Source organism: Rhinolophus ferrumequinum, chromosome 6, assembly GCF_004115265.2.
Source record: "Rhinolophus ferrumequinum isolate MPI-CBG mRhiFer1 chromosome 6, mRhiFer1_v1.p, whole genome shotgun sequence".
Taxonomy (NCBI): domain Eukaryota; kingdom Metazoa; phylum Chordata; class Mammalia; order Chiroptera; family Rhinolophidae; genus Rhinolophus; species Rhinolophus ferrumequinum.
In genome coordinates this window covers 34214820-34230407 of record NC_046289.1, presented here as the reverse complement: position 1 = coordinate 34230407, position 15588 = coordinate 34214820, and the positions used below count along the sequence as shown (strand labels likewise).

Here is a 15588-nt window from a genome sequence, read left to right as displayed (position 1 = left end):
GTGAATCAGTTGGTGCTTTTTCTTCAAAATCCAACATTTTAATGACATCATCCTAACCTTTATTTCAGGGTGGCCTTGAGTTGTTTTTGCTTCCCAATTATCCATAACTGCCTACTTCAGCACATTATAAAGCAGCTGTTTAGGTCACCTGCTATCATAATAAACTTGGTGAGGTTTTCTTTTTTTGTGTGTGTGTGGCAGGCTGCATTTTATTGCTGGTCAACCAAGATATCATTTGATTTTGTACTTGCTTTTGTACTACCCTAATGAAGCTAGCAATGACTTCTCTGGTAGACTGAAAATTCTTAAGCATGGAAAAGATCATGTGTTTCTACCCCATTATCCAGTTAGGTATCAAACTTCAGGACAACAGCTAAGATTCGTATCTTTCTTGAATTTAAAAATACATATATTTTTAGAATAATTTTCACTTGCAGAAAAGTTACAAAAAGAATACAGAGAGTTCCCATCTACTCTTTACCTAGTTTCTCCTAATGTTAGCATGCTACATTTATTCAAATAAATTAACATTGGTTCAATACTATCAACTAAACTCTACACTTCATTTGGATTCACCATTTTTACCGCTAATGTCTGTCTTCTGTTCCACAATCCAATCTAGGAAACCAGGTTGCATTTAGTTCCTTGAATAGTAAAAGCATATTTATCAGAGAAAAGTAGACAGGAGGTAGTATGGTTTAGTGAAAAGGATGTGAATTTGAGGATAAACTAGCTAGACGTAGGTTTAATCCTAGCTCTGCCGTTTATTAGCTACTTGACTCTAAAAAGTGGACAGGATTGTTGTGAAGATTAAATGAGATAAGATGTGCCAAAAAACACCTGGCGTATAATTAATCTTTGTTAAATGTTTATTATCTTCCTCCTGATAGTACAAAGTAGGAAACTTTTCAATTGTATATACCTAAGGAAAATTCATTTGGCTATATTATGGGGCTATCCAAGTTCAGGTCATAGAGGAGTCTTCTTCTGGTGTATCATCAATCAAATATAGTGCATTGACTTGGAAAACCATGTCTTGGGTTTCTGCATGTCTTCAATATAGTGCCTCCCAAGCACCAAGTTCAACAAATTATATAGAAGCAGCAGTGACCTTTTGTGATATCTGTAGCCTGAGCTACATTGGTATTCTATAGCTCCAGGAGGAGATTCCTGTAGGACCAGAAGTGAAATCCAACACCAGGCTCCGGATTCCTTTAGCAGGCTGAGCCTCAGAGCTCATTCTGGCAGCAATTCAAAGTGGACTGGACGCCCTTGACCCAAACATGGTCAACTACAATGGGACACCAGACTTGAGCATGTGTAGAGTTAATCTCATAACACTGGTTTTGCCAAACTATTTGTAAAATTAATGAATATTTGCTTCTACTTCCTATGTCTGCCATGTTGTGAACACTGAGTCTGCTGTGCTGATTTGCAGTCCAAAGCTGTGTTGTGATTTGGAAAAACAGAGTTGAGGCTGGGATTGTGTGAGAGTGAGAACCAAGCTGCTTGTTTCTGTATCTTTCCACCTTGCCTGAAGATAGTGATGACAGTATACGGAAATGTTTTGCCATTTTAGTGTATTGAAGAAAATTTGGTTCAGCACAAAATGTTATACTTTTCTTGAGTATATTTAATTGTGTTGCCACCATGAATAGAGATTTCCTTTTCCAAGGCTGACTTTGGCTGTCTGGAAGATAGAGGGAAGATCATATAACTATATCTTGGTGGGCTCTTTCTATTTCAGAAAGCTTATTTACTGGTACTGTTAAGAACGTTAGGTGCTACATTTATCTTTCAGGTAGAGGAGGTGTTCCATTGTTACTTAGTAACCAATGGTTGATGATATGTAACCAACATTTCTGAAGATCATTCATTTGCCAAACATTTATTGAGTCCTCAGTAAGTAAAAAGTATTGCATCAGGTACTGAGGGATGGAAAGATGAATAATAGATTGGGGTCTCTGACCCTCATGAGCTTAAAATCTGGTGGGGGAGATAAGACATATTTATAAGTAAATAGTTTACAGGGTATGGGAGTGATGGGGATAAAGAGACTGATTTTGAGAGGAGGAGGGCAACGGGAAGTGGATTTTTCGTTGGGCCTTTAAGGACAAGAATTTTGAGAGGACAGGATAAAGTTCATTAGAGGCAGAGGGAACAAAATGAGTAAACATGGAGCCATGAAAGTATGTGGTATATAGTATTTGAAATATTGAGGTAATTCAGTGTGTCTGAAGTGTTGTGTTTTATGTAAATGTGAGGTGGGAGATTAGCTTAAAAGGCATGTTGGGGACAAACTATGAAGGACTTTGAGTAAAACGCTCAGTTTGCTGTGGTATAGTGGACAGAGCGGTGCATTTACAGTGGCTATGTCTGCATAATATGATGGCCACAGTTGATTTGTCCAGGGATGGGCACTTGCCTCAAGCCAAAACAGTCAGAATCCTTTTCTGGGGTTTTTCAAACTTGCATGAGGAAAAGAGTTAAGACTGGTAGAGGGAAGCTTCGATGTAATGCTTGGAAGTTCTCAGTGACTAAGCCATCTACCTGTGGGATGCTGATGAGCACGAGGTGAGAGAGAGGGTGACTTAGTGAGTTGCATGGGTGATAGTGTAGGGAAAAATCCTGGCAGAGATGGAATGAGTGTCAGGTCCTATCATCATTTCTGAGATACAGCAGCATTCTTGCCTTTTTGTGGTAATACGTATGAATTTCTCTAGGAGCAAGAAACCCCATTTGAATTTTCCTAGGAAAAAAAGATTAATTTATTGGATCATGATACCAAACAATGTGAAGAGCAGAAATACAGCTGGTTGGACTTGAAGATTTATTGTCCCATGTCACTTGTCTCTGCCTTTCTCACCAAGTTAGTTTTAGTCTTTCAAAGAGGCTGTCCCCAGAAGGTTTGGAACCATGGCTCTCAGTAATTCCCAGCTCACATTTTCCAACTTCATTAAAGAGGCTCTGCTGCTTTCCCCTTACTGTTAATTTGAAAAATTCTAGGGAAGATTTCTGATTGGTCCTGGAAGGGTTGTATGTCAACCCCTAGGCCAGAGAGCCAGCATTGTGTTGGTAGGCCCATTAGAACACCAGAAGCCTGTGGGAGAGGATCGATTTTCTGTAAGATGGGCGAGGGATAATATACAAATGTGCCCTTCAGATGAGGAAAGCCCAACGTAGATCCATAGCCTTGGGACTGGGAAGGAGGGTCTGCATTTGAGATACACTGCCCCAAGAAGTAGAATTTACTCTTAACCGAGATAGGAATGTTAGATCATGAGCAGATTTGGGAAGAGAAATAACGGGTTCAATTGGTTCATTGTTGGGATACGTCTGTCTTCAGAAATATAGAAAGCTTGATAGTTTGGTGGTTTTAACATAGGCTGAGGTTCTTTTTGAATCAGAAGTCTGATGCTGTCAGTGCTTTCCTTTTCAAAGCTTTCTGACCATTCTATGTTAGTGAACCCCACCTGTAATAATGGTGTACATTTCAGAGTTTCTATTATGTATGAAGCATTATAGTAGGGCCTTTGTATGTGTACACGTCATGTAATTTAGTCATTACAGCAACCCTGCAGTGTATTATATGGACAAAGGAAGCAGGTAAGGGCGAGTAAGAAATTTGGGGCAAAATCAGTCTGTCTGATTTAAAAGGATAGGCTCTTCCCATTACATTACCCTGCTTTTTAAGGCTACTACTGCTAATAATACTCATACCACTAAGAATAATGGCTAACAGTTATTGAACTCTTACTCTCTGCTAAGTACTGTGTTAAGCACTTTAAATGAAATATCTTATTTATCCTCAAATTATAGTTGGGAAAACTGAGGCCTGAGGTCACGTGGCTAGTAAGTGATGAAGCCTATACTTTAATCCAGCCAAATCCACATACACTACTTTCTACTGTCTCTAGCTCCATGATTATTGTAGTAATGTAGTATTGGCTAAAAATTGTATTTGCTCAGTGACCATATTCACTCTTCCACCAGAAGTTTCCTATTCTGTTAAAATATAAAGATCCTAAAAGTTGCCTTTATTCTTAGAGAGCTTCACTCTGAGTCATATAACTGGTTTGGATGTGGTCTCTTTCAATAAGACAACAGCAGCATAGAAAGCTTCCAGGTCAGTACAGCAGTTGGCATTACCCATTTTAGTAAACTTCAATTTGGTTCACTCCTATTAATGAACAATATTATGATGCAGATGACATGATTTATTTATTAGGGGAATCCCTGTTGTCTATATAAAGTACTGTGCTACCATGGCCTGTTGTCTATATAAAGCTCTGTGCTACCATGGCCTGTTTGGTCTGCTGATTTCCAAATGTGGTATCTAGAGCTGTTTGTCAGGTTCTGCCTTCATAACCCATGGAAACCCCAACTGTATTTCCACACTGTGAGTTGCTTACTAGGTTCACTGTTTAAAAAAGGTGGGAGTTGGAATGTTCCTTTTTATTGAAAAGAGCAAAAATGCTATGGAAAGTTTGTTACTATGAGTATATACAGCATGTATTCATTGTGTGGGTTAATGTGAAAAGCTTTTTCTGCATGCCCACTTCTGATGGAATTTGGGCCAAATTACAAGATAATGGTTGGCATAATTTTTTTCACATTACACTACAATTTGATGGTCATTCATTCATTTTTCATTTACTCATTCAGTAAGTATCAACAAATCCTTGTTATGAAGTGAATAAGATGTGCCCTTACAGGAGTTTATTATCTAATAGAGCTGTTTACAGACGTCACTTTGCAGTCTTGATAAATGCAGTGAATGTGGCTTACCATTTCCAAAGAGATGCAGGCTCTCAAATCTTAGAATTAATGAAATTAATAGTGTATATTCTTGTGTGGTTTCCACCCCAGTATTTGGGGAAATAAATATTGTTTTTGATGGGGGGGAGGGTCAGAGATATTAGAGCCAGGTGACGCCGGTAGGCCAGGTGACACTGTTAATCTCTGCAGAGCAGATGTCAGATATTATTTATAGACTATTCTGACATTTAGTGAGAATCTAACATTTGGGGTCCGTGTAGAGACTTTCATTCTATATAACTTTTCCAAACTTTCTATCTGCGAATGCATAGTATTTCTGTGCTTGCATGACTGTGCAAGTATAAAGGAGAAGAATAAAGTATAGACTAACCAAATTGTTCAAAAGAAAATACAAATTTGAATTATTGAATCTACTATGTACACCGGGCATAAATCTTTGAAGCCAGGGGAATGTTTTCAGACATAACAAGATGGAATCTATGTTCCTAATTGTGACACAGTTCCTTGAAAAAAATTCAGCTGGGTGCACTGAGATGAGGCTTTGTGTACAATTTGCCATTTTAAAAGCCCTTCCCCGAAATCCAAGGTATTGCGCTAGCTCTCGGAAGCGAAGACGGAACCCCAGCGACAGGACCGGAAAACTCGCTGCCGGAACGTTTGTGCTGCAGGGCCTTGCCCCCGGCCGGTGCTCATTTGCTAAGGGACCGTCTCAGCAAAGTGCCCGTTGGTAGGAACCTGGTTAGCGTCGGGTCTGAGGGGGGATTGGAGGTGACTGGAGCTGTGGCTGAAGCCGGCGTTGGGGAGAGTCCCTACGAAAGAAGGTGCCATGGACGATCAGGGCTGCCCCCGGTGTAAGACCACCAAATACCGGAACCCCTCCTTGAAGCTGATGGTGAATGTGTGCGGACACACTCTGTGAGTTGGGAGACAGTGGATATCATGGGAATGAGAAGAACAGGGTTGGATGAGAGAGCTGAAAGATGCTTGGCCTCGGTTCACGGGGAAAACAGGGCGTCATTAGTTTCGGTACTGGGGAGGAAAATAGGAAAAAGGAACCTTATTTCTGTAAACTGACTGTAGCCGCTAGCCCTAAGCCGCTTTGGCCTGCTTTGCACTGCCGGTTCCCAGATGTACTTAGCAGCTGGTCAGGTTGCCCCGTCCATAGCTGATGAAAATCTTGACGATATTTCCAGGCTGTATTGTCCACTGGGGGCCAGACATATCGCTGGTTAAAAGCGTGGGGGATCGGAGTGTTTAATTGCACGCGAATTTTTTTTTTTAAATGAAAAAAGCGAAAGTTATGAAAACAAAATTACTGTGAGTATAAACTGCTGCTTTTGTGTGAGTTAATTTGAAAATCCCGTCTGTATGCCCACTTGTCCTGATGGAGTTTGGTTAGACTTTCATCACTGAAAGGGAGAAAATATAGACTCTAGACAGTAAATTTTATTACAGTGGCTGGCATTTATTGAGTGCACATTATGTGCCAGGCACTGTTCTAACAGCTTTACCGTGAATCATGTCACTTCATTCTCTCAACAGCCCCATGAAGTAGGTGTTAATATCACTACCATTTCTTAGGGAAAGAAACCGAGACTGCTCAAGGTCCCTTATTAAGTGACGCTGCTAGAATTGGAACACAGGATGTCTGACTCTAGAACGCCCATTTTTGGAGGAGCGTGGGAGCCGGAGGGGGCAGGTTGAGTTTGGGTATTTTGAAGAATAAGTGCAGGAATTGGTTCAAGTGTTTCTTGCCATGTTTTTGTGGTCAGTAAAGGTAGTTCTGTAAAGCATGGATGTAAATTGCTATATTCCTAAAGTTTCTCGGAGGTTTCTTAAGAGATGAAAAAATGATGGATGTGCCTTTAGAGCAGCTCTTCTGCTCGACCCTTTCCAAACTCTTTGGAGTGTACTTTTTCTCCTAATAATGCCACCTTGAGCCATTGAGCTCTTGAGCCCTTTGAGCCTCTTGAGCCTTGCTTTTGCCCCCGGGTGGCTCCAAACACTTTGGAGTGTGCTTTTTCTTCTAGTAATGAACCTTGAGCCGCTTTTCTTTGTGCTTGGCCCGCTCCTAGTAATTCTTAGAGTGTACTATCTTTTCTAATAAGCAACTCTCTTTCCACTTTAAAAAAAAATGATGGATGATCTACAGTGTAGTAGACAAGGTCTTTGGGTAAGCATAAATTGCATGATTAATGGTAGTTATAATGATTTAATGGGATTTATTAACTCAATTGGTCTCTTTTTCTAATTAATCTTTATTTTTATCCTTTATCCATGATCAAATGATTTAAGATTAGAAATAAGGTAAAAGTAATCAAGTAGAATGCATGGAAAAGGAAAGTGAAGCAAACACTGTATGTAGACAATTAGTTTTTTAGAGAGATTCAGTTTCTCTTCATTTTCCTGTATCAGGTTTATTACATTCGGTGCTCAAGGAAAGGGAATTTACTTTTTTGGAAGGATACTAAATGTAATTAACTGGAAGAAATTTCTGCCCAGTAGATATGAGCCAATCAGGGAAGATTATGTGATTTCAGTAAAATAAATGGCACTAAAATTATTTTTTTAATTTTCAATTACAGATGACATGCAATATTATATTCGTTTCAGGTGCACAGCGTAGTGATTAGACATTTATATAACTTAATGTGATCACCCCGATAAGTCTGGTACCTATCTGACACCATACATAGTTGTTACAATATTAATTGACTATATTCTCTATGCTGTACTTTACATCACTGTGACTGTTTTTGTAACTGGCAATTGGCACTTTTTTTTTTTTTTTTTAAACCCTCTGGTCTCACTGTTCCTTTATTCCTCCTTTTCCTGTCTTGGTTGTTAAAGACATTTAAACAAATTTCCTGGCCTTCTCTAGGATCTGAGCCTCTTCATCAGGGATGTAAGTAACAGTGGGCCAGAACCATTAGAATTCCTGCCAGTTAGGGGAAACATTAGGCTAATCTTCCTTACATTGGCCTATAGCTGATACCGAGGAAGGCACATGAGCTCTAGCAGTTCTAAAATACAGAAGTTTACATAACTATAAGCAAAGCTTAATTTTTAGATTTAATTTTCTATTTTACTTTATGGTTAGTTTCAGGTGTACAAAACAATGTAATACTTAGACATTTATACCCCTCACAAAGTGATAACCCCCCTCCCCCAGTCTGCTAGCCCTCTGACATCGTATATAGCTGTTACAGTTCCCCTGACTCTGTTCCTTATGCTGTACTCCACATCCTGTGACTATATATATATATATATAAGTGAAATCATATGATAAATATGTCTTTATATAAATATATAATTATAGTTGACATTCATTATTATTCAGCTTCAGCTTCAGCTTCAGGTGTACACTGCAGTGGTCAGGTACCTACACCGTCCATGAAGTGATCTCCCTAATAAGACAAGTGTCCATCAAATACCCTACAAAATCTTTACAACATTATTGATTATATTCCCCGAACTTCTTGTATCCCCGTGGCCATTTTGTGGTTACTGATTGTGCTTTCTAATCCCCTCACCTTCTCCCTCATCCTCACCCCCTTCCCATCTAGCAGCCCTCAGTTTTTTCTCTACGTCTCTGAGACTCTTTCTGATTAGTTTGTTAATTTATTTTGTTCTTTAGATTCCACGTAAATGTGAGATCATATGGTATTTGTCTTTCTCCGTCTGACTTACTTCACTTAGTGTAATGTTCTTTAGGTCCATCCATATCATTGCGAATGCTAAGATTTCATTCTTCTTTATGGCCGAGTAATACTCCATTGTATAAATGTACCAGTTTCTTGATCCAGTCGTCTACTGATGGGCATTTCGGTTGTTTCCATGTCTTGGCTATTGTGTATAGTGCTGCAATAAACATAGGGGTGCATACATTGTTTTCGAATTAGTGTTTTGGATTTCTCTGGATAGATACCTAGGAGTGGAATTGCTGGGTCATAAGGTACTTCCATTTCCAGTTTTTTGAGATACCTCAATACTGATTTCCATAGTGGCTGCACCAATCTGCAATCCCACTAGCAGTGCACGAGGGTTTCCTTTTCTCCACATCCTCCTCGCCAACACTTGTTGTTTGTTGATTTATTGATGATAGCCATTTTGACTGGGGTGAGGTGGTATCTCATTGTGGTTTTTATTTGCATTTCTCTAATGATTAGTGAGGTTGACCATTTTTTCATATTTCTGTTTGCCATCTCTATGTCCTTTTTAGAAAAATGTCTCTTTATGTCCTCTGCCCATTTTTCCATTGGGTTGTTTTTTTGGTGTTGAGTTGAATGAGTTTTTTATAAATTTTGGAAAATAACCCTTTATCAGATATATCATTGACAAATATCTTCTCCCATTCAGTGGGATGCCTTTTTGTTTTATTGATGGTTTCCTTTGCTGCAATTTGCACATCTTAATCCCTTTTTTTCACCCATTCTCCCCAACCCCCTTCTCATCTGGCAATCCTCAAAAATGTTCTCTGTATCTATGAGTTTGTTTCTGTTTTGTTTGTTAATTTTATTTTTGTTTTCTAGATTCTACATATAAGTGAAATCATATGATAAATATGTCTTTCTCTGTCTTATTCTTATTTTTCTTAGCATACCCCCACGTCCATCCAGATGGCAAGATTTCATTCTTTTTATGGCTGAGTAGTATAACGTTGTGTGTATATGTCTTTCAAATTAGTGTTTTGGTTGTCTTTGGATAAATACCCAGAAGTAGAATTGCTGGGTCCTTCTTTGTCTCGTGTTATGGCCTTTGTTTTAAAGTCTGTTTTGTCTGATTGTAAGTATTGCTACCCCATCTTTTTTTTTTTCATTTCCATTTTCATGAAATATCTTTTTCCATCCCTTTACTTTCTGTGTGTGTCTTTCCATCTGACGTGGGTCTATTATATGCAGTGTATGTATGGACTTGTTTTCTTCTCCATTCAGCCACCGTATGTCTGTTGATTGGAGCATTTAATCTGTTTATATTTAAAGTAATTATTGATAGGTATGTAGTTATTGCCATTTTATTATTTGTATTTTTTATCTTTTTTTGTTCTTCTTCTTAAAGAAACCCCTTTTAACATTTCTTGTAATACTGGTTTGGTGATGATGAACTCCATTAGCTTTTTTTTTTTTTTTTAAAGATTTTTTTATTGGGGAAGGGGAACAGGACTTTATTGGGGAACAGTGTGTGCTTCCAGGCCTGTTTTCCAAGTCAAATTGTTGTCCTTTCAATCTTAGTTGTGGAGGGTGTCGTTCAGCTTCAAGTTGTTGTCCTTTCAGTCTTAGTTGTGTCGGCACAGCTCAGCTCCAGGTCCAGTTGCCGTTGCTAGTTGCAGGAGGCACAGCCCACCATCCCTTGCGGGAGTTGAACCGGCAACCTTGTGGTTGAGAGGATGCACTCCAACCAACTGAGCCATCTGGGAGCTCAGCGGCAGCTCAGCTCAAGGTGCCGTGTTCAATCTTAGTTGCAGGGGGCAGAGCCCACCATCCCTTGCGGGACTTGAGGAATTGAACTGGCAACCTTGTGGTTGAGAGCCCACTGGCCCATGTGGGAATCGAACCGGCAGCCTTCGGAGTCAGGAGCATGGAGCTCTAACCACCTGAGCCACAGGGCCGGCCCCTCCATTAGCTTTTTCTTGTCTGTGAAAATGGCTTTTTTTTTTTATTAAAGACAGTTATAAAATACTTATTTTTAATCAGAAATTGCTTTTGTTGTATCCTTAATCCTTTTTGTTTTCGCGTAAGAGTTCAGAATTGTCCAAATCATTCTGGTGTTTCATTTATTATAGATCATATTTTTATAGTCCTTTCTTGACTTGAAATATGAACAAAATGAATAAAAGAGTATAGGGTACTGGCTAAGAGAACAAATGTTTGATTTTGAATTCTTTACTCTTGTAGCCTTGGTGGCTTTAGGCAAATTACTAAATCCCTGTGCCTCATTTTTCTTGTCTGTACAATAAAAAGGATAGTGTTACCTGTGTTACAGTGTTTGAGGAGTAAATAATATATGTAAAATATTTGGAGGTGTTTACTAGAGTTTCTATCACATAGTGTTTGTTCTATATATTGGCTATCATATTTTCATTATTATTTGTGGATATTATGGGTGCTAAACTGAAATGATATTAAAATAGGATATATTTGGTTGCTATGAAAGACTTGCACAATAATGATTATTTTTAAATTAATGAGACTCTACAATGTGAAAATACAGCTTTAATTATAATATCCCTATTGTAATTTATTTAAAAAAAAAAGTTTTTTTTATTGGGGCATATTGGGGAACAGTGTGCTTCTCTAGGGCCCATCAGCTCCAAGTGGTTGTCCTTCAATCTAGTTGAGGGTGCAGTCCACTGGCCCATGTGGGAATCGAACCAGCAACCCTGTTGTTCAGGGCTCGTGCTCCAACCAACTGACCCATCTGGCCGCCCCTGTAATTTTCTTAATATGAACTTACTATTATGTTCTCTCATGGAAATATATATATATTTCTACTTTTTTGATTATGTATATCTTAGATATCTTTTCTAAATCAGCACATATATGTCCTCTTTATTTTTAAAAGTTGGATGGTAGTCCACTGTTCATTTGTACTATAATTGATTTAACCAAACATTTTTTTGATGAATATTTACATATCTATCTACCTACCTACCTACCTACCTACCTATGTATGTATGTATCTATCTCTTTGAGTATTTGTACAAGCATATCATAAAATATAGCAAGTAAACCACATGGTAAGTACCTAGTAGTGCAATTGTATGTGACTTTTTAATTTTGATAAATATTGCCCACTTGTTCTCAAAAAAGATTATATTGATTACGCTTCCAGTAACTATATATGGTAATTCTCATTGTGACACATCTTTGCTGATATTGGGCATTATTTTTTAAATCTTCCTCTTCTGATAAGTAATAAAACATTATAGATTTTATGTGACATAATTTTGATTTGACAGTATGTTGAATTTGTACAGCATGTATTTCACAGTATTGAACTTGGGCATTTTTATAATACGCTTGTTAGTTTGAGAGGAGCAGGTACGTATTATTATTTACCATTACTATTTGTATTAGTTATCTATTGTAATGAATTACCCCAAAACTTAATAGCTTAAAACAAATATTTATATTTCTGTTGGTCAAGAATCTGAGAGTGGCTTAGCTGAGTGATTTGGGCTCAGGGTCTTTGATGAGGGTCACTGAGGCTGTTGTCTGGGGCTGGAGTATCTGTTTCAAGGTCCCTCATGTGGCTCTCAGCAGTGGCTCCAGCTCCTCCTCAGGGGTCCTCCATAGGGCTACTCGTGACATGGCTTTTTCCAGAGTTAGTGATGAGAGAGAACCAGAAGCTGCAGTCTTTTATAATCTAATCACAGAAGTGACATTACCATCACTTCTGCTATATTTTGTTCACACACAAAAGAGTGAATACCATGAAGCAGGGATCACTGGGCCATCTTGATGCTGGCTAACACAATTTTACTCACTTTGTTTTTTGTTTGTGGTGTCAAGTAGCAAAGGCATTTCAGGAGGCAAATGATAGAGTAGGAGTAGTACTTCCCAAAAGATAGGAAGTATGAGAGTATGGAAAGATTAATGAGGAGTACTATTTATTTATTCATTTATTCATTCATTCATTTATTTTAAGGAGGGCGCAACTCACAGTTGCCCATGCGGGGATCAAACGGGCAACCTTGGTGTTATTAGCACCACACTCTAACCAACTAAGCCAACTGGCCACCCGAGGAGTATTATTTATGGGAGAAAATAAGGAGCAGAAAGGAGAGTGGAGGTGAAACATTATGAAAATACTTTTTCCTGTAACTGTTAGAAATTGAGGAAAATTGAGGAAATTTTCCCTTTTGAGGGCATATATTTGAGGGAATATACTTGAGGGAATATATTTCCCAGTTGAGGAAATATATTCCCTTATGTATCAGTTCAACCCAACAAACACCTAAATGAATCGATTAAATTCACATTAAAGAAGATTGGATTCTGTGTTTTTTCAATTCAAAGATGAGCTTTGTCTTAATTACAGAAAAGGTAATTTTTTTTCTTTGTTTATCAGGACCACCTATTTTAAGAAATGGACCTTTCATAGAATTCTTTTTTTTTTTTTTGAGTTTTCTTTCCATAGAATTCTTTTATAGAGTTCAGAAGGCATATTGAATTAGGTGGAATCAATTATATCTAATATTCTTTTAAGCACAGTCTTTAATAATTTAATTTCTATCCCAACCATCTGGGCAGAACTTGTCTCTGAAATCTTTATGTGTATTTGATTTTACTAAATCTACTTTTTCACTTTAGACGTACATAAGACACAAAGTGGTGGAATAAACAAAAACATATCCTGATTTGTAAAATTCAATATTTTACCATATTTACTTAAGATCTTTTTCTCTCGTTTTTCCTTTTTTTTCTCTGCCCCTCTTTCTCTCTCTCTTTTATTTACTGATGTTACCGGATAGTTTGTCCAGAAGAGTTACCCATTTGAATTTTGCTAATTGCATCTCTATGGTATAGTGAGTGTAATGTTCCTCTGTATTTTCTATAAATTATTAGTTATATTTAGAAGCTTTATCAGATTAAGGTTATATTTACTTATTGTTGGAAAGAGTAATTCATCACTAGTATTCATTTGTTTTAACTAACGTGCTGGGCTTGCATAGTACCTTTGTGCAGATCAGGACACAGCACCTCCTCTGGGCAGAAACATTAGGAAAAGGCACTCATTCTAGGTAGAAAAATTGGAAAAGGGAACTTGATAATGTATATTGTTAATTCATAATTTTATTCTGTTGTTGTAAGAGAACATATCCTGTTCAATTTCAGTCTTTTGAAATTTTCTGAAAACTCATTTATGGTCCTGTGTATGGTCTGTCTTGGTGAAACAATCTATGTATATTTGAAAAGAATGTGTTCTGTGGCTATTGGGTGCAGTGTATTATACATGTCAATTAGGACAACTTGGTTGATAGTGTTACTCAGATCTTCTATATCCTTACAATTTATTTTCTTTACTCATTTTATCAATTATTCCCACTGGATTGTAGATTTGTCAATTTCTTTTTTTAGGTCAGTCATGATTCACTTATTTTGAAGCTCTTATAAGGTACATAGATATTTAGAATTGCTATGCCTTCCTGATGAATTTCTCCTTTTGTCATTATGAAATGTCCCTTTTTGTTTCTTGTAATACTCTTTGTCCTGAAGTTTTATCTGATATTAGTATGGTAATGTCAGCTTTCTTATGTTTACTGTTTGATGCTATATCTTTTTCCATCCTTTTGCTCTCAACTAATGTGTGTCTTATATTTTATAGTTGGGTCTTTTTTTATCTGGTCCAAAAATCTGTGCCTTTTCATTGGTATGTTAGTCCCTTTATATTTAGTGTAATTATTGATAACATTGGGTTTAAGCCTATTTGCTTTCCATTTGTCCCTTTTGGTTTTTGTTCATGTCCATTTCCTGCCTTATTTTGGATTAATTGTTTATTTTAAAGTATTGGTACATTAATAATAGCTCTTTATTGTTATTTTATTATTTTTAGTGGTTTCTCTGGGTATAATAATGTGTATCATTATCAAAGTCTTTTTAGAATCAACATCTGACGTACTGTTTTCCACTTCCCACTTCAATACCACACAAATGAGAACATAATAATTCCATTTCTCACCCCTCTCATCTTATTTATGCTGATGATTCATATTTTTTACTTCTACATATGATTCAATATTGTTACTTTTGTTTTGAACAATCAGTTGTCTTTAGGAAATTTAAAAAATAAAATAATAGTCTTTTTAGAAAAACACCTTTATTGAGATATAATTCACATACCATAGAAGTAATTCATTTAAAGTGTAGAGTTAGTGGCTTTTAATATATATTCTCAGAGATGTACATCCATTACCACAATCAATTTTAGAACATTTTTGTTACTCCCCAAAGAAACTCCACGAAGAAACTCCACACCACTTAATGATCACTCTCCAGCACTCCCGACCCCCATCCCTGTTGCTCCCTACCGCTGGGCAACCATTAATCTACTTTGTTTCTACAGATTGCCTGTTCTGGACATTTTATATAAATGGAATCGTACAATATATGGTTGTCCGTGATTGGCTTTTACTATGTTTTCAAGGTTCATCCATGTTGTAGCATGTATTAGGACTTCATTTATTTTTGTTACTGAATACTGTTCCATTGAATGGATATACCACATTTTATTGAAAACATTCATTAGTTGATGGACATTTGGGTTGTTTCCACTTTTTAGCTATTATGAATAAATGTTGCTATGAGCATTCACGTACACGGTTTTGTATGGACAAATGATTTTGTCCCCTTGTGTATGTACGTAGGAGTATAATTGTTAGATCACATGACAACTCTATGTCTAATCATTTGAGGAACTATAAGACTGTTTTCTAAAGTGGCTGCTCCATCTTACATTCCCATCAGCAGTGTAGAAGGGTTCCAGTTTTTCTACATCTTTTGCTAACACTTGTTATTATCTTTTTGAATATAGCCATCCTAGTGGATGTAAAGTGGTGAAATGTAGTCTTTTATATTCACTTACTTATTTATCATCTTTGGTATCTTTCTTTTGATGTTCTTCCTTTGGATATGATTTTATAGTTGTATTGACTTTCCTATGCTTGAAGAACATTCTTTATCATTTCCTGTAGTCCAGGACTGTTGGTGAAGAATTCTCCCAGGTTTTATCTGCAAGCTTTTATTTCACCCTACTCTTTAAAGGATATTTTTGCTGAATATGAAATTATGTGTTGGCATTTCAATACTT

At 37.2% G+C, this 15588-nt stretch overlaps 1 protein-coding gene across 1 annotated transcript in view; it reads left to right on the top strand.

Annotated features, from left to right (window-relative positions):
* The first annotated feature begins 5487 nt into the window (after positions 1 to 5487).
* Positions 5488 to 15588, top strand: part of MNAT1 (MNAT1 component of CDK activating kinase) — a 176047-nt gene continuing 165946 nt past the window's right edge. Inside the window, exon 1 of the mRNA XM_033109018.1 lies at positions 5488 to 5694. Within this exon, the coding sequence (XP_032964909.1) occupies positions 5606 to 5694 (89 nt within the window). The 5' untranslated portion in view covers positions 5488 to 5605. The remainder of the gene's footprint in view (positions 5695 to 15588) is intronic.